This window comes from Bombina bombina, chromosome 1 (assembly GCF_027579735.1).
Source record: "Bombina bombina isolate aBomBom1 chromosome 1, aBomBom1.pri, whole genome shotgun sequence".
In the NCBI taxonomy this organism is placed as follows: Eukaryota; Metazoa; Chordata; class Amphibia; order Anura; family Bombinatoridae; genus Bombina; species Bombina bombina.
In genome coordinates this window covers 327,183,210-327,204,893 of record NC_069499.1, presented here as the reverse complement: position 1 = coordinate 327,204,893, position 21,684 = coordinate 327,183,210, and the positions used below count along the sequence as shown (strand labels likewise).

The 21,684-nt window shown below is 42.4% G+C and overlaps 1 protein-coding gene across 1 annotated transcript in view; it reads left to right on the top strand.

Moving 5' to 3' along the window:
- Window positions 1-21,684, top strand: part of MAP3K2 (mitogen-activated protein kinase kinase kinase 2) — a gene marked incomplete in the record, with an annotated part of 657,765 nt that overhangs the window by 371,272 nt on the left and 264,809 nt on the right. Inside the window, 1 exon segment of the mRNA XM_053712317.1 lies at window positions 16,614-16,627. Within this exon segment, the coding sequence (XP_053568292.1) occupies window positions 16,614-16,627 (14 nt within the window).

The window sequence follows — 21,684 nt, the reverse complement described above, 5'->3', positions numbered from 1 at the left end:
TTGCAAGGCTGCAACATGGTCTTCACTTCACACCTTTTCAAAATTTTACAAATTTGACACTTTTGCTTCTTCGGAGGCTGTTTTTGGGAGAAAGGTTCTTCAGGCAGTGGTTCCTTCCGTGTAAAGGTCCTGCCTGTCCCTCCCGTCATCCGTGTACTTTTAGCTTTGGTATTGGTATCCCATAAGTAATGGATGACCCGTGGACTGACTACACTTAACAGGAGAAAACATAATTTATGCTTACCTGATAAATTCCTTTCTCCTGTAGTGTAGTCAGTCCACGGCCCGCCCTGTTTTTACGGCAGGTCTAAATTTTAAATTAAACTCCAGTCACCACTGCACCCTATAGTTTCTCCTTTCTCGTTTGGTTTCGGTCGAATGACTGGGTATGACGTAGAGGGGAGGAGCTATATAGCAGCTCTGCTTGGGTGATCCTCTTGCACTTCCTGTTAGGGAGGAGATATAATCCCATAAGTAATGGATGACCCGTGGACTGACTACACTACAGGAGAAAGGAATTTATCAGGTAAGCATAAATTATGTTTTTACTTTTTGGGCATGAAATTTATCAGAATATCAGTTTTATTTGTATAGTGCATCATATTTTCGTTCGCTTTCAACTGCTGTTGCATTTCCTTTTCTGATGCTGTCACGTGACGGTCACACGTCCCCTTCCGCCTGAAGCGGCATATTCAGCGGTGATCTCCATAGCTCTCAACGTGAAGAGTCTTAATGGAGTGTTGTGGTTACTCTTGTGTTACAGTAGGTAGCGAGTTTACTCCAGCATCGGCTGGGAATATAGCGGTGCCATTCCCCCCCCCCCCCCCTGCAGATTAGCGCTTCTTAAAGAGCTAGTGAAAGGAGCAAGTGAAAGTTGCAGGATTGATAGCATATATATATTTATCTTGATATACCCATATGGACAAAATGGATACAGACCAAAATGTATCTGTCACTTTTGATAAATGTGTATATTGTTTAGAGGCCCAGGTGATTGATTGCTCCTGTGCAATTTTGCTCCACTTGTGTAACAAATATGTTGAAGTCTAAAAATAAAGATTCTGCCTGTGCTCAAAATTTTAACCCCTCAGAGCCCTCTGCCTCTCAGAATTATGTTGTCCTTGACATGCCTCAACTTTCTCCTCAGTCCCCGTCCCTAGCAGATACACAAGCAGGGCCCTGCAGTTCTACTCGGTCTGTGCCTGGGGGAGTATTTTTCCAGGTGATTTTGCAGTGCAGCTTACCTCAGCTGTGTCTGCGGCCCTGAGTGCCTTACCTATCTCGGGTAAGAGAAAAAGAAAATCTAAGAATATATCCTCTAAGTCAGAAATATCTTCTAACGCCAAGATTGCCTTGGTCAGTTTATCCCAATTATCTGAGGATCACAATTCTTAAGCAGCCTCTGAGGGTTAAATTTCTAAATCAATTTCTACTGTGGTTAGTACTGTAGACTCAGAGGAGGTTAGTTTCTCCTACATTGGTGTATCCGGTCCACGGCTTCATCCTTACTTGTGGGATATTCTCTTCCCCTACAGGAAGTGGCAAAGAGAGCACACAGCAGAGCTGTCCATATAGCTCCCCTCAGGCTCCGCCTCCCCAGTCATTCTCTTTGCCGCTCTGAACAAGTAGCATCTCCACGGGGGTGGTAAAGAGTATGTGGTGTTAGTTGTAGTTTTTTATTTCTTCTATCAAGAGTTTATTTTAAAATAGTGCCGGTTTGTACTATTTACTCTACAGCAGAAAGTGATGAAGATTTCTGCTAAGAGGAATATGATTTTAGCACCAGTATCTAAAATCCATTGCTGTTCCCACGCAGGACTGTTAACCAGAGAACATCAGTTGGGGGGAACAGTTTGCAGGCTTAACTGCTTCAGGTATGATCAGTCATTTTTCTAACAAGACCAAGTAATGCTAGAAGACTGTCAGAAATTCCCTCTGGGATTGGTGAGCCATTTTTTTCTTATAGACTCTGTATAAAATGATGGCTTATATTTAGGGCTCTATGCTGGTTGACACTATTGTGGGCTTTAAAATCGATTGCTTTTTAGCATGTTTTTCACTATAAATAAGGTGTTTTTTCAGACTTTAAAACACTTTTGGGGTTTAATTTCGTCCTGGCACTTATTTGGACACCTAAATCTAGTCAGAAAGGCCCCTCCACTCTAGAATGAAGAGGGAGGAGGCCTAATTTTTAGGCCTAAATTGTGCAGTTGTTTTTGCCTAGGCAATCCATGCAGCTTCATGTGGGGAGTCAAGAGGCATCATAAAAGACTCCAGGGAGGCTTATTTCCTGCTAAAATAATCCCTAATGAAGGTAAAGGCTACAGTGAGAAGCTGTGGCTAGTACTGTAGTGTGTTAACTGGTTAATAACGGTTATTAACTCCGGTTTGGGCATTAAGGGGTTAATTGATCTGAAAATTTGTGTGCAATCTTTTCAAAGCATTAAGACTCTGGTGAAAATTTCATTAAAATCGGATGTTTATTTCATGTTTTTTTTTTATGTTTTAGTAAAAAAGTGTGCATTAAGGGGTTAATTGATCTGAAAATTTGTGTGCAATCTTTTCAAAGCATTAAGACTCTGTGGTGAAAATTTCATTAAAATCGGATGTTTATTTCATGTTTTTTTTTGATGTTTCAGTAAAAAAGTGTGCATTAAGGGGTTAATTGATCTGAAAATTTGTGTGCAATCTTTTCAAAGCATTAAGACTCTGTGGTGAAAATTTCATTAAAATCAGATGTTTATTTCATGGTTTTTTGATATTTCAGTAAAAAAGTGTGCTTTTTAATTATTTAAAGAGACAGTAACGTTTTTGTCAAAAATAATTTTTATTGCATTATAGTTCTGTTTAAGTCTGTTAAACATGTCTGAGTCTTCAGATAGCCTATGTTCTGTATGTCCAAAGGCCAAGGTGGTTCCCCCATTAAATTTATGTGTGAAGTGTGCCATAGCGTCCAAACAGCTTAAGGACAGTACAATCACACTTAAAAATATAGCCCAAGATGATTCTTTAGCTGAAGGTAGTAAAAATAGCTTGCTTTCCTCTCCTTCTGTGTCAACACCAGCTATGCCCGCGCAGGCGATGCCCAGTACATCTAGCGCACCAATTGCGATTACTATGCAACAGTTAGCAGCAGTAATGGATAATTCTATCGCAGCATTTTTATCCAAACTGCCAGCTTTCCTAGGAAGCGTGATTGCTCAGTTTTAAATACAGAAAATGAGCAAGTAGACGCAGAGGATAATTTATCTGTAGTGCCCTCACATCAATCTGACTTGGCGGTGAGGGAGGGCTTGTCTGAGGGAGAAATTTCTGACACAGGAAAAGTTTCTCAGCAGGCAGAGCCTGATACCATAGCATTTAAATTTAAGCTAGAACACCTCCGCGCTCTACTTAAGGAGGTCCTGGCTACTCTTGATGATTGTGACCCTTTGGTGGTCCCAGAAAAATTGTGTAAAATGGATAAATTCTTAGAGGTCCCAGTACACACTGATGCGTTTCCGATACCTAAGAGGGTGGCGGATATAGTGTACCTTTTGTTCCCCCTCCTATATTTAAGAAAATGTTCCCCATTGTTGACCACAGAAGGGACGCGTGGCAGACGGTCCCTAAGGTAGAGGGGGCAGTTTCAAAGCTAGCTAAGCGCACAACTATACCAATAGAAGACAGTGGCGCTTTCAAAGATCCTATGGATAAAAAATTAGAAGGTTTATTTAAGAAAATTTTTGTTCAACAAGGTTTTCTTCTTCAACCAATTTCTTGCATTGTTCCTGTAACCACTACAGCTGCTTTTTGGTTTGAGGAATTAGAAAACTCGCTCCAGAAGGAGACTTCTTAGGATGAAGTCATGGATAGAATTCACGCCCTGAAGTTGGCTAATTCTTTCATTACAGATGCCGCTTTTCAGTTAGCTAAATTAGCGGCGAAAAATTCTGGTTTCGCAATAGTGGCGCGTAGAGCGCTTTGACTAAAATCGTGGTCGGCGGATGTGTCGTCCAAAACAAAATTGTTTAATATTCCTTTCAAGGTAAGACCCTATTCGGGCCAGAGTTGAAAGAAATTATTTCAGATATCACTGGGGGAAAGGGCCATGCCCTTCCACAGGATAGACCTTTCAAAGTTAAAAATAAGTCTAATTTTCATTCCTTTCGCAATTTCAGGAACGGACCGGCTTCTACCTCTACAGCCACTAGGCAAGAGGGTAACGCACCCCAGCCCAAACCAGCATGGAAACCATTGCAAGGCTGGAACAAGGGTAAACAGGCCAAAAGACCTGCTGCTGCTACCAAGACAGCATGAAGGGGTAGCCCCCGATCCGGGACCAGATCTAGTAGGGGGCAGATTTTCTCTCTTTGCTCAGGCCTGGGCAAGAGATGTTCCGGACCCCTGGGCACTAGAAATTGTCTCTCAGGGGTATCTTCTAGAATTCAAGGACCTTCCTCCAAGGGGAAGGTTCCACTTGTCTCGCTTATCTTTAGACCAGATAGAGAGACAGGCATTCTTACATTGCGTAGAGTACCTTTTAAAAATGGGAGTGATACACCCAGTTCCAACAGCAGAACAAGGACTGGGATTTTACTCAAACCTGTTTGTAGTTCCCAAAAAGGAAGCAACTTTCAGGCCAATTCTGGATTTAAAGATCCTAGACCAATTACTCAGAGTTCCATCATTCCAAATGGAAACCATTCGGATTACCAGTTCGTGGCTCTTCCCTTCGGATTGGCCACTGCTCCGAGAATTTTCACAAAGGTGCTAGGGTCCCTTCTAGCGGTGCTAAGGCCAAAGGGCATTGCAGTAGCACCTTAACTAGATGACATTTAATACAGGCGTCGTCTTTTCACAAAGCAAGGGCTCATACGGACATTGTTCTAGCCTTTCTAAGGTCTCACGGGTGGAAGGTGAACATAGAAAAAAGTTCTCTGTCCCCGTTCACAAGGGTTCCCTTCCTGGGAACAATAATAGACTCGGTAGAAATGAAAATCTTTCTGACAGAGGTCAGGAAATTAAAACTTTTGAACACTTGTCGAGTTCTTCAATCCATTCCTCAACCCTCCATAGCTCAGTGCATGGAGGTAACAGGACTAATGGTTGCGGCAATGGACGTGGTTCCTTTTGCTCGAATTCATTTAAGACCATTGCAACTGTGCATGCTCAAACAATGAATTGGGGATTATGCAGATTTTTCTCCCCAGATTCAGATGGACCAGCAAACCAGAGACTCACTCCTCTGGTGGTTGTCTCAGGATCACCTGTCTCAGGGAATGAGTTTCCGAAGACCGAAGTGGATCATTGTCACGACCGACGCCAGCTTCTTAGGCTGGGGCGCGGTCTGGAAGTCCCTGAAGGTTCAGGGTCTATGGTCTCGGGAAGAATTTCTTCTCCCGATAAACATTTTGGAATTGAGAGCAATATTCAATGCGCTCCAGGCATGGCCTCAACTAGCGGAGGCCAAATTCATCAGTTTTCAGTCGGACAACTTGACTGTTGCGTACATCAATCATCAGGGGGGAACAAAGAGTTCCCTGGCGATGAGGGAGGTATCCAAGATCATCAAATGGGCAGAGGATCACTCCTGCCATCTATCAGCAATTCACATCCCAGGAGTGGCCAACTGGGAAGCCGATTATCTGAGTCTTCAGACTTTCCATCCGGGGGAGTGGGAACTCCACCCGGAGGTTTTTTTGCTCAGCTGACCCAGCTATGGGGCATTACAGATCTGGATCTGATGGCGTCACGTCAGAACTTCAAAGTTACACGTTACGGGTCCAGGTCCAGAGATCCCAAGGCGACATTGGTAGATACCTTAGTAGCGCCTTGGTCGTTCAATCTAGCTTATGTCTTTCCACCGTTTCCACTTCTCCCCCGGCTAGTAGCCAGGATCAAGCAGGAGAAGGCTTCGGTAATTCTAATAGCTCCTGTGTGGCCACGCAGGACTTGGTATGCAGACCTGGTGAATATGTCATCGGTTCCACCATGGAAGCTGCCTTTGAGGCAGGACCTTCTAATTCAAGGTCGATTCGAACATCCAAACCTAGTTTCTCTGCAACTGACTGCTTGGAGATTGAACGCTTGATTCTAGCTAAACGTGGGGTTCCGGAATCAGTTATAGATACTCTGATCCAGGCTAGAAAGCCTGTCACCAGGAAAATTTACCATAAGATATGGCGGAAATATCTTTGCTGGTGCGAATCCAAGGGTTACTCATGGAGTAAGATTAGGATTCCAAGGATACTATCTTTTCTCCAAGAAGGATTGGAGAAAGGTCTGTCAGCTAGTTCTTTTAAGGGACAGATATCTGCTCTGTCTGTTTGGTTACACAAGCGTCTGGCAGCCATGCCAGATATTCAGGGGTTGTACAGACCTGTGGCTCCTCCATGGAGTCTAAATTTAGTTCTTTCAGTTCTTCAAGGGGTTCCGTTTGAACCTCTACATTCCATAGATATTAAGTTACTATCTTGGAAAGTTTTGTTTTTTTGTAGCTATGGGGTTCGTGCTTTAAAGTTTTATCTAAAAGCAACTAAAGACTTCAGACCAACATCGTCCTTGTTTGTCGTCTATTCTGGCAAGAGGAGAAGTCAAAAGGCGACTGCGACCTCTCTGTCTTTCTGGCTGAAAAGCATCATCCGGTTGGCTTATGAGACTGCTGGAAGGCAGCCTCCTGAACGAATTACAGCTCACTCTACTAGAGCTGTGGCTTCCACATGGGCTTCCAAGAATGAGGCTTCTGTTGAACAGATTTGTAAGGCAGCAACTTGGTCTTCACTGCATACGTTTGCCAAATTTTACAAATTCATTACTTTTGCTTCTTCGGAGGCTATTTTTGGGAGAAAGGTTTTGCAAGCAGTGATGCCTTCCGTTTAGGTTACCTGACTTGTTCCCTCCCTTCATCTGTGTCCTAAAGCTTTGGTATTGGTTCCCACAAGTAAGGATGAAGCCGTGGACCGGATACACCAATGTAGGAGAAAACAGAATTTATGTTTACCTGATAAATTTCTTTCTCCTACGGTGTATCTGGTCCACGGCCCGCCCTGGCATTTTGGTCAGGTTTAAATTTATTTTTTTGTAAACTACAGTCACCACTGCACCTTATGGTTCTCCTTTTTCTCCTAACCGTCGGTCGAATGACTGGGGAGGCGGAGCCTGAGGGGAGCTATATGGACAGCTCTGCTGTGTGCTCTCTTTGCCACTTCCTGTAGGGGAAGAGAATATCCCACAAGTAAGGATGAAGCCGTGGACCGGATACACCGTAGGAGAAAGAAATTTATCAGGTAAACATAAATTCTGTTTTTAGATTTAAACTCGAGCACCTCCGTTTACTGTTTAAGGAGGTTCTGGCTACTCTGGAGGACTCAGAACCTAAAATTTCTGAGACTCCTAAGGTTACTAAACTGAACAGGGTTTTTGATGTCAAGCCTAGATCTGTGGTATTATTTTCTGTTCCAGATCGTATGTTGGATATTATTTCTCAGGAATGTGATAAACCGGGTATTCCCTTTACCCCATTTCCTGTTTTTAAGAAAATGTTTCCTGTCGCGTACTCTGTGCATGAGCTCTGGCGTGCTATTCCTAAGGTGGATGGAGCTATATCTGCATTGGCTAAGAGAACTAAGATTCCTCTGGAGGATAGTACCTCTTTTAAGGACCCCATGGATAGGAAATTGGAGTGGTACTTAAGGAAGATTTCTTTCATGTAATTAGCAAGAGTCCATGAGCTAGTGACGTATGGGATATACATTCCTACCAGGAGGGGCAAAGTTTCCCAAACCTCAAAATGCCTATAAATACACCCCTCACCACAAATCAGTTTTACAAACTTTGCCTCCTATGGAGGTGGTGAAGTAAGTTTGTGCTAGATTCTACGTTGATATGCGCTCCGCAACAAGTTGGAGCCCGGTTTTCCTCTCAGCGTGCAGTGAATGTCAGAGGGATGTGAGGAGAGTATTGCCTATTTGAATGCAATGATCTCCTTCTACGGGGTCTATTTCATAGGTTCTCTGTTATCGGTCGTAGAGATTCATCTCTTACCTCCCTTTTCAGATCGACGATATACTCTTATATATATATATATATATATATATATATATATATATATATATATATATATATATATATATATATATATACCATTACCTCTGCTGATTTTCGTTTCAGTACTGGTTTGGCTTTCTACAACATGTAGACGAGTGTCCTGGGGTAAGTAAGTCTTATTTTCTGTGACACTCTAAGCTATGGTTGGGCGCTTTTTTTATAAAGTTCTAAATATATGTATTCAAACATTTATTTGCCTTGACTCAGGATGTTCAACATTCCTTATTTTCAGACAGTCAGTTTCATATTTGGGATGATGCATTTGAATCAATCATTTTTTCTTACCTTAAAAAATTTGACTTTTTCCCTGTGGGCTGTTAGGCTCGCGGGGGCTGAAAATGCTTCATTTTATTGCGTCATTCTTGGCGCAGACTTTTTTGGCGCAAAAAAATCTTTTCTGTTTCCGGCGTCATACGTGTCACCGGAAGTTGCGTCATTTTTGACGTTCTTTTGCGCCAAAAATGTCGGCGTTCCGGATGTGGCGTCATTTTTGGCGCCAAAAGCATTTAGGCGCCAAATAATGTGGGCGTCTTATTTGGCGCTAAAAAAATATGGGCGTCGCTTTTGTCTCCACATTATTTAAGTCTCATTTTTCATTGCTTCTGGTTGCTAGAAGCTTGTTCTTTGGCATTTTTTCCCATTCCTGAAACTGTCATTTAAGGAATTTGATCAATTTTGCTTTATATGTTGTTTTTTCTCTTACATATTGCAAGATGTCTCATGTTGCATCTGAGCCAGAAGATACTTCAGGAAAGTCGCTGCCTGGTGCTGGAACTACCAAAGCTAAGTGTATCTGCTGTAAACTTTTGGTAGCTGTTCCTCCAGCTGTTGTTTGTATTAAATGTCATGACAAACTTGTTAATGCAGAAAATATTTCCTTTAGTAAAATACCATTACCTGTTGCAGTTCCATCAACATCTAATGTTCAGAGTGTTCCTGATAACATAAGAGATTTTGTTTCTGAATCTATTAAGAAGGCTATGTCTGTTATTACTCCTTCTAGTAAACATAAAAAGTCTTTTAAAACTTCTCTTTATCCAGATGAATTTTTAAATGAACATCATCATTCTCATTCTAATGACTCTTCTGGTTCAGAGGATTCTGTCTCAGAGGTTGATGCTGATAAATCTTCATATTTATTTAAAATGGAATTTATTCGTTCTTTACTTAAAGAAGTCCTAATTGCATTAGAAATTGAGGATTCTGGTCCTCTTGATACTAAATCTAAACGTTTAGATAAGGTCTTTAAATCTCCTGTAGTTATTCCAGAAGTTTTTCCTGTTCCCGATGCTATTTCTGAAGTAATTTCCAGGGAAGGGAATAAATTGGGTAATTCATTTACTCCTTCTAAACGTTTTAAGCAATTATATCCTGTGCCGTCTGACAGATTAGAGTTTTGGGACAAAATCCCTAAAGTTGATGGGGCCAATCTCTACCCTTGCTAAACGTACTACTATTCCTACGGCAGATGGTACTTCCTTTAAGGATCCTTTAGATAGGAAAATTGAATCCTTTCTAAGAAAAGCTTATTTGTGTTCAGGTAATCTTCTTAGACCTGCTATATCTTTGGCGGATGTTGCTGCAGCTTCAACTTTTTGGTTGGAAACTTTAGCGCAACAAGTAACAGATCATGATTCTCATAACATTATTATTCTTCTTCAACATGCTAATAATTTTATCTGTGATGCCATTTTTGATATTATCAGAGTTGATGTCAGGTTTATGTCTCTAGCTATTTTAGCTAGAAGAGCTTTATGGCTTAAAACTTGGAATGCTGATATGTCTTCTAAATCGACTCTACTTTCCCTTTCTTTCCAGGGTAATAAATTATTTGGTTCTCAGTTGGATTCTATTATCTCAACTGTTACTGGTGGGAAAGGAACTTTTTTACCACAGGATAAAAAATCTAAGGGTAAAAACAGGGCTAATAATCGTTTTCGTTCCTTTCGTTTCAACAAAGAACAAAAGCCTGATCCTTCATCCTCAGGAGCAATTTCAGTTTGGAAACCATCTCCAGTCTGGAATAAATCCAAGCCTTCTAGAAAAGCAAAGCCAGCTTCTAAGTCCACATGAAGGTGCGGCCCTCATTCCAGCTCAGCTGGTAGGGGGCAGATTACGTTTTTTCAAAGAAATTTGGATCAATTCTGTTCACAATCTTTGGATTCAGAACATTATTTCAGAAGGGTACAGAATTGGTTTCAAGATAAGACCTCCTGCAAAGAGATTCTTTCTTTCCCGTGTCCCAGTAAACCCAGCGAAAGCTCAAGCATTTCTGAAATGTGTTTCAGATCTAGAGTTGGCTGGAGTAATTATGCCAGTTCCAGTTCTGGAACAGGGGCTGGGGTTTTATTCGAATCTCTTCATTGTACCAAAGAAGGAGAATTCCTTCAGACCAGTTCTGGATCTAAAAATATTGAATCGTTATGTAAGGATACCAACATTCAAAATGGTAACTGTAAGGACTATCCTGCCTTTTGTTCAACAAGGGCATTATATGTCTACAATAGATTTACAGGATGCATATCTGCATATTCCGATTCATCCAGTGCACTATCAGTTTCTGAGATTCTCTTTCCTAGACAAGCATTACCAGTTTGTGGCTCTGCCGTTTGGCCTAGCAACAGCTCCAAGAATTTTTACAAAAGTTCTCGGTGCCCTTCTATCTGTAATCAGAGAACAGGGTATTGTGGTATTTCCTTATTTGGACGATATCTTGGTACTTGCTCAGTCTTCACATTTAGCAGAATCTCATACGAATCGACTTGTGTTGTTTCTTCAAAATCATGGTTGGAGGATCAATTCACTAAAAAGTTAATTGATTCCTCAGACAAGGGTAACCTTTTTGGGTTTCCAGATAGATTCAGTGTCCATGACTCTGTCTTTGACAGACAAGAGACGTCTAAAATTGATTTCAGCTTGTCGAAACCTTCAGTCACAATCATTCCCTTCGGTAGCCTTATGCATGGAAATTCTAGGTCTTATGACTGCTGCATCGGACGCGATCCCCTTTGCTCGTTTTCACATGCGACCTCTTCAGCTCTGTATGCTGAACCAATGGTGCAGGGATTACACAAAGATATCTCAATTAATATCTTTAAAACCGATTGTACGACACTCCCTGACGTGGTGGACAGATCACCATCGTTTAGTTCAGGGGGCTTCTTTTGTTCTTCCGACCTGGACTGTAATTTCAACAGATGCAAGTCTTACAGGTTGGGGAGCTGTGTGGGGGTCTCTGACAGCACAAGCTCTTCAGTCTTGGCCTCTTCTGAAGAGAGAATCGTTCATTTGTTTTCAGACAGACAATGTCACAACTGTGGCATACATCAATCATCAAGGAGGGACTCACAGTCCTCTGGCTATGAAAGAAGTATCTCGAATTCTGGTTTGGGCGGAATCCAGCTCCTATCTAATCTCTGCGGTTCATATTCCAGGAATAGACAATTGGGAAGCGGATTATCTCAGTCGCCAAACGTTGCATCCGGGCGAATGGTCTCTTCACCCAGAGGTATTTCTTCAGATTGTTCAAATGTGGGAACTTCCAGAAATAGATCTGATAGCTTCTCATCTAAACAAGAAACTTCCCAGGTATCTGTCCAGATCCCGGGATCCTCAGGCGGAGGCAGTGGATGCATTATCACTTCCTTGGAAGTATCATCCTGCCTATATCTTTCCGCCTCTAGTTCTTCTTCCAAGAGTAATCTCCAAGATTCTGAAGGAATGCTCGTTTGTTCTGCTGGTAGCTCCAGCATGGCCTCACAAGTTTTGGTATGCGGATCTTGTCCGGATGGCCTCTTGCCAACCGTGGACTCTTCCGTTAAGACCAGACCTTCTGTCGCAAGGTCCTTTTCTCCAACATAGGTGTGTCCGGTCCACGGCGTCATCCTTACTTGTGGGGATATTCTCTTCCCCAACAGGAAATGGCAAAGAGCCCAGCAAAGCTGGTCACATGATCCCTCCTAGGCTCCGCCTACCCCAGTCATTCTCTTTGCCGTTGTACAGGCAACATCTCCACGGAGATGGCTTAGAGTTTTTTAGTGTTTAACTGTAGTTTTTATGATTCAATCAAGAGTTTGTTATTTTGAAATAGTGCTGGTATGTACTATTTACTCAGAAACAGAAAAGGGATGAAGATTTCTGTTTGTATGAGGAAAATGATTTTAGCAACCGTCACTAAAATCCATGGCTGTTCCACACAGGACTGTTGAGAGCAATTAACTTCAGTTGGGGGAACAGTGAGCAGTCTCTTGCTGCTTGAGGTATGACACATTCTAACAAGACGATGTAATGCTGGAAGCTGTCATTTTCCCTATGGGATCCGGTAAGCCATGTTTATTAAGATCGTAAATAAGGGCTTCACAAGGGCTTATTAAGACTGTAGACTTTTTCTGGGCTAAATCGATTCATTATTAACACATATTTAGCCTTGAGGAATCATTTATTCTGGGTATTTTGATATACTAATATCGGCAGGCACTGTTTTAGACACCTTATTCTTTAGGGGCTTTCCCAAATCATAGGCAGAGCCTCATTTTCGCGCCGGTGTTGCGCACTTGTTTTTGAGAGGCATGACATGCAGTCGCATGTGAGAGGAGCTCTGATACTTAGAAAAGACTTTCTGTAGGCGTCATTTGGTATCGTATTCCCCTTTGGGCTTGGTTGGGTCTCAGCAAAGCAGATACCAGAGACTGTAAAGGGGTTAAAGTTAAAAACGGCTCCGGTTCCGTTATTTTAAGGGTTAAAGCTTCCAAATTTGGTGTGCAATACTTTTAAGGCTTTAAGACACTGTGGTGAAAATTTGGTGAATTTTGAACAATTCCTTCATGTTTTTTCGCAATTGCAGTATTAAAGTGTGTTCAGTTTAAAATTTAAAGTGACAGTAACGGTTTTATTTTAAAACGTTTTTTGTACTTTGTTATCAAGTTTATGCCTGTTTAACATGTCTGAACTACCAGATAGACTGTGTTCTGAATGTGGGGAAGCCAGAATTCCTATTCATTTAAATAAATGTGATTTATGTGACAATGACAATGATGCCCAAGATGATTCCTCAAGTGAGGGGAGTAAGCATGGTACTGCATCATTCCCTCCTTCGTCTACACGAGTCTTGCCCACTCAGGAGGCCCCTAGTACATCTAGCGCGCCAATACTCCTTACTATGCAACAATTAACGGCTGTAATGGATAATTCTGTCAAAAACATTTTAGCCAAAATGAACACTTATCAGCGTAAGCGCGACTGCTCTGTTTTAGATACTGAAGAGCATGACGACGCTGATAATAATGGTTCTGAAGGGCCCCTAACCCAGTCTGATGGGGCCAGGGAGGTTTTGTCTGAGGGAGAAATTACTGATTCAGGGAACATTTCTCAACAAGCTGAACCTGATGTGATTACGTTTAAATTTAAGTTGGAACATCTCCGCATTCTGCTTAAGGAGGTATTATCCACTCTGGATGATTGTGACAAGTTGGTCATCCCAGAGAAACTATGTAAAATGGACAAGTTCCTAGAGGTCCCGGGGCTCCCAGAAGCTTTTCCTATACCCAAGCGGGTGGCGGACATTGTTAATAAAGAATGGGAAAGGCCCGGTATTCCTTTCGTCCCTCCCCCCATATTTAAAAAATTGTTTCCTATGGTCGACCCCAGAAAGGACTTATGGCAGACAGTCCCCAAGGTCGAGGGAGCGGTTTCCACTTTAAACAAACGCACCACTATTCCCATAGAGGATAGTTGTGCTTTCAAAGATCCTATGGATAAAAAATTAGAAGGTTTACTTAAAAAGATGTTTGTTCAGCAGGGTTACCTTCTACAACCAATTTCATGCGTTGTCCCTGTAGCTATAGCCGCATGTTTCTGGTTCGATGAGCTGATAAAGGCGGTCGATAGTGATTCTCCTCCTTATGAGGAGATTATGGACAGAATCAATGCTCTCAAATTGGCTAATTCTTTCACCCTAGACGCCACTTTGCAATTGGCTAGGTTAGCGGCTAAGAATTCTGGGTTTGCTATTGTGGCGCGCAGAGCGCTTTGGTTGAAATCTTGGTCAGCTGATGCGTCTTCCAAGAACAAGCTACTTAACATTCCTTTCAAGGGGAAAACGCTGTTTGGCCCTGACTTGAAAGAGATTATCTCTGATATCACTGGGGGTAAGGGCCACGCCCTTCCTCAGGATCGGCCTTTCAAGGCAAAAAATAAACCTAATTTTCGTCCCTTTCGTAGAAATGGACCAGCCCAAAGTGCTACGTCCTCTAAGCAAGAGGGTAATACTTCTCAGGCCAAGCCAGCTTGGAGACCAATGCAAGGCTGGAACAAGGGAAAGCAGGCCAAGAAACCTGCCACTGCTACCAAGACAGCATGAAATGTTGGCCCCCGATCCGGGACCGGATCTGGTGGGGGGCAGACTCTCTCTCTTCGCTCAGGCTTGGGCAAGAGATGTTCTGGATCCTTGGGCGCTAGAAATAGTCTCCCAAGGTTATCTTCTGGAATTCAAGGGGCTTCCCCCAAGGGGGAGGTTCCACAGGTCTCAGTTGTCTTCAGACCACATAAAAAGACAGGCATTCTTACATTGTGTAGAAGACCTGTTAAAAATGGGAGTGATTCATCCTGTTCCATTAAGAGAACAAGGGATGGGGTTCTACTCCAATCTGTTCATAGTTCCCAAAAAAGAGGGAACGTTCAGACCAATCTTAGATCTCAAGATCTTAAACAAGTTTCTCAAGGTTCCATCGTTCAAGATGGAAACCATTCGAACTATTCTTCCTTCCATCCAGGAAGGTCAATTCATGACCACAGTGGATTTAAAGGATGCGTATCTACATATTCCTATCCACAAGGAACATCATCGGTTCCTAAGGTTCGCATTCCTGGACAAGCATTACCAGTTCGTGGCGCTTCCTTTCGGATTAGCCACTGCTCCAAGGATTTTCACGAAGGTACTAGGGTCCCTTCTAGCTGTGCTAAGACCAAGGGGCATTGCTGTAGTACCTTACTTGGACGACATTCTGATTCAAGCGTCGTCCCTTCCTCAAGCAAAGGCTCACACGGACATTGTCCTGGCCTTTCTCAGATCTCACGGATGGAAAGTGAACGTGGAAAAGAGTTCTCTATCTCCGTCAACAAGGGTTCCCTTCTTGGGAACAATAATAGACTCCTTAGAAATGAGGATTTTTCTGACAGAGGCCAGAAAAACAAAACTTCTAAACTCTTGTCAAATACTTCATTCCGTTCCTCTTCCTTCCATAGCGCAGTGCATGGAAGTGATCGGTTTGATGGTAGCGGCAATGGACATAGTTCCTTTTGCGCGCATTCATCTAAGACCATTACAACTGTGCATGCTCAGTCAGTGGAATGGGGACTATACAGACTTGTCTCCGAAGATACAAGTAAATCAGAGGACCAGAGACTCACTCCGTTGGTGGCTGTCCCTGGACAACCTGTCACAAGGGATGACATTCCGCAGACCGGAGTGGGTCATCGTCACGACCGACGCCAGTCTGATGGGCTGGGGCGCGGTCTGGGGATCCCTGAAAGCTCAGGGTCTTTGGTCTCGGGAAGAATCTCTTCTACCGATAAATATTCTGGAACTGAGAGCGATATTCAATGCTCTCAAGGCTTGGCCTCAGCTAGCGAGGGCCAAGTTCATACGGTTTCAATCAGACAACATGACAACTGTTGCGTACATCAACCATCAGGGGGGAACAAGGAGTTCCCTAGCGATGGAAGAAGTGACCAAAATCATTCTATGGGCGGAGTCTCACTCCTGCCACCTGTCTGCTATCCACATCCCAGGAGTGGAAAATTGGGAAGCGGATTTTCTGAATCGTCAGACATTGCATCCGGGGGAGTGGGAACTCCATCCGGAAATCTTTGCCCAAGTCACTCAGCTGTGGGGCATTCCAGACATGGATCTGATGGCCTCTCGTCAGAACTTCAAAGTTCCTTGCTACGGGTCCAGATCCAGGGATCCCAAGGCGGCTCTAGTGGATGCACTAGTAGCACCTTGGACCTTCAAACTAGCTTATGTGTTCCCGCCGTTTCCTCTCATCCCCAGGCTGGTAGCCAGGATCAATCAGGAGAGGGCGTCGGTGATCTTGATAGCTCCTGCGTGGTCACGCAGGACTTGGTATGCAGATCTGGTGAATATGTCATCGGCTCCACCTTGGAAGCTACCTTTGAGACGAGACCTTCTTGTTCAGGGTCCGTTCGAACATCCGAATCTGGTTTCACTCCAGCTGACTGCTTGGAGATTGAACGCTTGATCTTATCGAAGCGAGGGTTCTCAGATTCTGTTATCGATACTCTTGTTCAGGCCAGAAAGCCTGTAACTAGAAAGATTTACCACAAAATTTGGAAAAAATATATCTGTTGGTGTGAATCTAAAGGATTCCCTTGGGACAAGGTTAAGATTCCTAAGATTCTATCCTTCCTTCAAGAAGGATTGGAAAAAGGATTATCGGCTAGTTCCCTGAAGGGACAGATTTCTGCCTTGTCTGTGTTACTTCACAAAAAGCTGGCAGCTGTGCCAGATGTTCAAGCCTTTGTTCAGGCTCTGGTTAGAATTAAGCCTGTTTACAAACCTTTGACTCCTCCTTGGAGTCTCAACTTAGTTCTTTCAGTTCTTCAGGGGGTTCCGTTTGAACCCTTACATTCCGTTGATATTAAGTTATTATCTTGGAAAGTTTTGTTTTTAGTTGCAATTTCTTCTGCTAGAAGAGTTTCAGAATTATCTGCTCTGCAGTGTTCTCCTCCTTATCTGGTGTTCCATGCAGATAAGGTGGTTTTACGTACTAAACCTGGTTTTCTTCCAAAAGTTGTTTCTAACAAAAACATTAACCAGGAGATTATCGTACCTTCTCTGTGTCCGAAACCAGTTTCAAAGAAGGAACGTTTGTTGCACAATTTGGATGTTGTTCGCGCTCTAAAATTCTATTTAGATGCTACAAAGGATTTTAGACAAACATCTTCCTTGTTTGTTGTTTATTCCGGTAAAAGGAGAGGTCAAAAAGCAACTTCTGCCTCTCTCTCTTTTTGGATTAAAAGCATCATCAGATTGGCTTACGAGACTGCCGGACGGCAGCCTCCCGAAAGAATCACGGCTCATTCCACTAGGGCTGTGGCTTCCACATGGGCCTTCAAGAACGAGGCTTCTGTTGATCAGATATGTAGGGCAGCGACTTGGTCTTCACTGCACACTTTTACCAAATTTTACAAGTTTGATACTTTTGCTTCTTCTGAGGCTATTTTTGGGAGAAAGGTTTTGCAAGCCGTGGTGCCTTCCATTTAGGTGACCTGATTTGCTCCCTCCCTTCATCCGTGTCCTAAAGCTTTGGTATTGGTTCCCACAAGTAAGGATGACGCCGTGGACCGGACACACCTATGTTGGAGAAAACAGAATTTATGTTTACCTGATAAATTACTTTCTCCAACGGTGTGTCCGGTCCACGGCCCGCCCTGGTTTTTTTTAATCAGGTCTGATAATTTATTTTCTTTAACTACAGTCACCACGGTACCATATGGTTTCTCCTATGCAAATATTCCTCCTTAACGTCGGTCGAATGACTGGGGTAGGCGGAGCCTAGGAGGGATCATGTGACCAGCTTTGCTGGGCTCTTTGCCATTTCCTGTTGGGGAAGAGAATATCCCCACAAGTAAGGATGACGCCGTGGACCGGACACACCGTTGGAGAAAGTAATTTATCAGGTAAACATAAATTCTGTTTTTTCCATCAGGAATTCAAATCCTTAAATTTAAAGGTATGGAGATTGAACGCTTGATTCTTGGTCAAAGAGGTTTCTCTGATTCTGTGATTAATACTATGTTACAGGCTCGTAAATCTGTATCTAGAGAGATATATTATAGAGTCTAGAAGACTTATATTTCTTGGTGTCTTTCTCATCATTTTTCCTGGCATTCTTTTAGAATTCCGAGAATTTTACAGTTTCTTCAGGATGGTTTAGATAAAGGTTTGTCCGCAAGTTCCTTGAAAGGTCAAATCTCTGCTCTTTCTGTTCTTTTTCACAGAAAGATTGCTAATCTTCCTGATATTCATTGTTTTGTACAAGCTTTGGTTCGTATAAAACCTGTCATTAAGTCAATTTCTCCTCCTTGGAGTTTGAATTTGGTTCTGGGGGCTCTTCAAGCTCCTCTGTTTGAACCTATGCATTCATTGGACATTAAATTACTTTCTTGGAAAGTTTTGTTCCTTTTGGCCATCTCTTCTGCCAGAAGAGTCTCTGAATTGTCTGCTCTTTCTTGTGAGTCTCCTTTTCTGATTTTTCATCAGGATAAGGCAGTGTTGCGAACTTCTTTTGAATTTTTACCTAAGGTTGTGAATTCCAACAACATTAGTAGAGAAATTGTAGTTCCTTCATTATGCCCTAATCCTAAGAATTCTAAGGAGAAATCATTGCATTCTTTGGATGTTGTTAGAGCTTTGAAATATTATGTTGAAGCTACTAAGAATTTCCGAAAGACTTCTAGTCTATTTGTCATCTTTTCCGGTTCTAGAAAAGGCCAGAAAGCTTCTGCCATTTCTTTGGCATCTTGGTTGAAATCTTTGATTCATCATGCTTATGTCGAGTCGGGTAAAACTCCGCCTCAAAGGATTACAGCTCATTCTACTAGGTCAGTTTCTACTTCCTGGGCGTTTAGAAATGAAGCTTCGGTTGATCAGATTTGCAAAGCAGCAACTTGGTCTGCTTTGCATACTTTTACTAAATTCTACCATTTTGATGTGTTTTCTTCTTCTGAAGCAGTTTTTGGTAGAAAAGTACTTCAGGCAGCGTTTTCAGTTTGAATCTTCTGCTTATGTTTTTCATTAAACTTTATTTTGGGTGTGGATTATTTTCAGCAGGAATTGGCTGTCTTTATTTTATCCCTCCCTCTCTAGTGACTCTTGCGTGGAAAGATCCACATCTTGGGTAGTCATTATCCCATACGTCACTAGCTCATGGACTCTTGCTAATTACATGAAAGAAAACATAATTTATGTAAGAACTTACCTGATAAATTCATTTCTTTCATATTAGCAAGAGTCCATGAGGCCCACCCTTTTTGTGGTGGTTATGATTTTTTTGTATAAAGCACAATTATTCCAATTCCTTATTTTTTATGCTTTCGCACTTTTTTCTTATCACCCCACTTCTTGGCTATTCGTTAAACTGATTTGTGGGTGTGGTGAGGGGTGTATTTATAGGCATTTTGAGGTTTGGGAAACTTTGCCCCTCCTGGTAGGAATGTATATCCCATACGTCACTAGCTCATGGACTCTTGCTAATATGAAAGAAATGAATTTATCAGGTAAGTTCTTACATAAATTATGTTTTTTCTTCACAAAGGTCTTCTATGGCAACCGTTGGCTAGTATGGTGGCGTTCGCTGGCGCAGCCTCATATTGGTATGCCGCCTTATCTGAACTAATTTTGGCAGAGACTACTGTGGACGAGAACTAAGACAGGATGTATGCATTAAAACTGGCGAGCTTCTTTCCCTACAATCATCTCCGTTTACACATGAAGCTCCCCAGTGCACTACGAATCCTGCGGGTGGGGCCCTGTGGCCTCCAGATTTTGCTGATTAGTTGCAAACGGCGGTGTCTGCGGCCTTCAGTGCTTTACCTTGCACTGCTAGGCGCAAGCGATATGTTAAACATTGCTATCCTTCCCAGGGGTCATCTACTCCGCTGGATATATCTGAGACTAGATTATCCGCTGCGGCAGAGGACTCCGATACTTCGGAGGACTCTTTCTCTGGGTCGGAATCTGTGGCCTCTAAACCTCCGTCTGCGGAGGAACCAGACTTTAGGATGGAGCACTTACGCATTTTTTTTAAAAGAGGTGTTGGCTACTCTAGAGGTTCTGGAACCGAAGTTACCGGAGGAACCTTCTATTCCTAAGCGTGATAAAGTTTATGAGGACAGGGTGGTGCTCCAGACTTTTCCGGTTCCCGTAAAAATGGCGAATATTATAAAAAATGAATGGGAGAGACGTGTTCATCTTTCTCTCCTCCTTCGTTTAAGAAATTGTTCCCAGTTCCTGATTCTCAGCTAGAATTGTGGGGATCTGTCCCTAAGGTGGATGGAGCTATCACCTGGTAGGCCCATAGTGGCCGGTATAGGCTCTCTCTTAAGCCCTACTGCCAGATTTTTGGATAAAAGTGTGACACCACTTGTCACACAAGGCAAATCTTACATCAGAGACACAATACAGTTTATTGAAAAAATTGATAACATCAATTACATGGATGACAATGTCATCTTGGCCACTTGGTATGTGACCTCTCTCTACACGGTCATTCACCAAAATGTGGGAATTGGCTGTATGGAAGAAGCTTTATCTAAAAGTAAGTTGTATAATGGGGTACAACAAGAATGGCTTATTTATTTGTTAACCTTGGTGTTAACTAATAATTTCTTTTTGTTTAAAAAACAATTTTTCATGCAAAAACAGGCACAACGATGGGGTCTAATGTGGTCCCATCCTATGCCTGTTTGGTGATGGATGCCCCTGAAGAAAGACGTGTACACAAATCCACTATACTCCCAATATTGCCATGGTTAGTTCCACTACATAGATGATTTGTTCATCGTGTGGCGGGGCCCCCTGAGACACTGACTGAATTCAGACTTAGCATTGAAAATGCAGTCCCTTTTTAAAAAAAAATTCAGTAGTAAAATGGACTTGGACATTCCAGTGGAATTTCTGGACACAATGGTCTATAAAAAAGATGGTGGATTAACTACTGACCTTTTTGTGAAGCCAACTGATAGGAACACCCTTTTACATAGGAATAGCTTCCATCCCCCACGAGTTTTTCAAAGTGTGTCTAAGTCTCAGTTGTTGAGAATAGAGAGAATAGTGTCAGACCCAATAACATGAAGAGTAAATTTGTCAGTAGGGGCTACAATGCTCAAGAATTGGAAGAAATTGAGAACTCTTTAAAAAGCCGCTCAGTCAGGCAAGCTACACCTAGCCACACAAGATTGAACTTTGTTAGCTCATATAACACTATGAGCAAGAAAGTATTTAACATCATTAAAAAAACATTGGTATTTCGGCTACCTAAACATTTATCCTGGCTGGGGAGATTACAAGCGGTAAAAATGGCACTACTACCAAAAGCACTGTACTTGTTACAAACCTTGCCACTGAAAGGGGCAATACACGAAATTCATACTCTACAAGCCATTATTAATGACTATATTTGGAGACGTAGACCTCCCAGGATAAACAAACAAACTCTATATACACCAACCATAGAAGGGGGATTGGGGGTCCCAGACTTGATAACCAATAAGCAAGCAATATCCTTACAAAAGGTGGTCGAACTGACCTCCTCTAGGGCAGTTAATTGTAAGAAATGGACACAGTTGGCAAATGACTTGACAAACACAAATAATTTGGGAGTTTTATGTTGGAACCCAGAAGTAGCTCATAAATCTACAATTTCACTATCTTCTACCATAAACATGACATGGTTAGACTGGACCTACCTGCGCAAAAAATACCCCACATTGTCATCCAGATATTCGCCCCTATGCACTCTGCTTAATCTTCAGGAATTCCCTGTAGGTGGGGAATCCCAAAAAGCAACAAAAAAA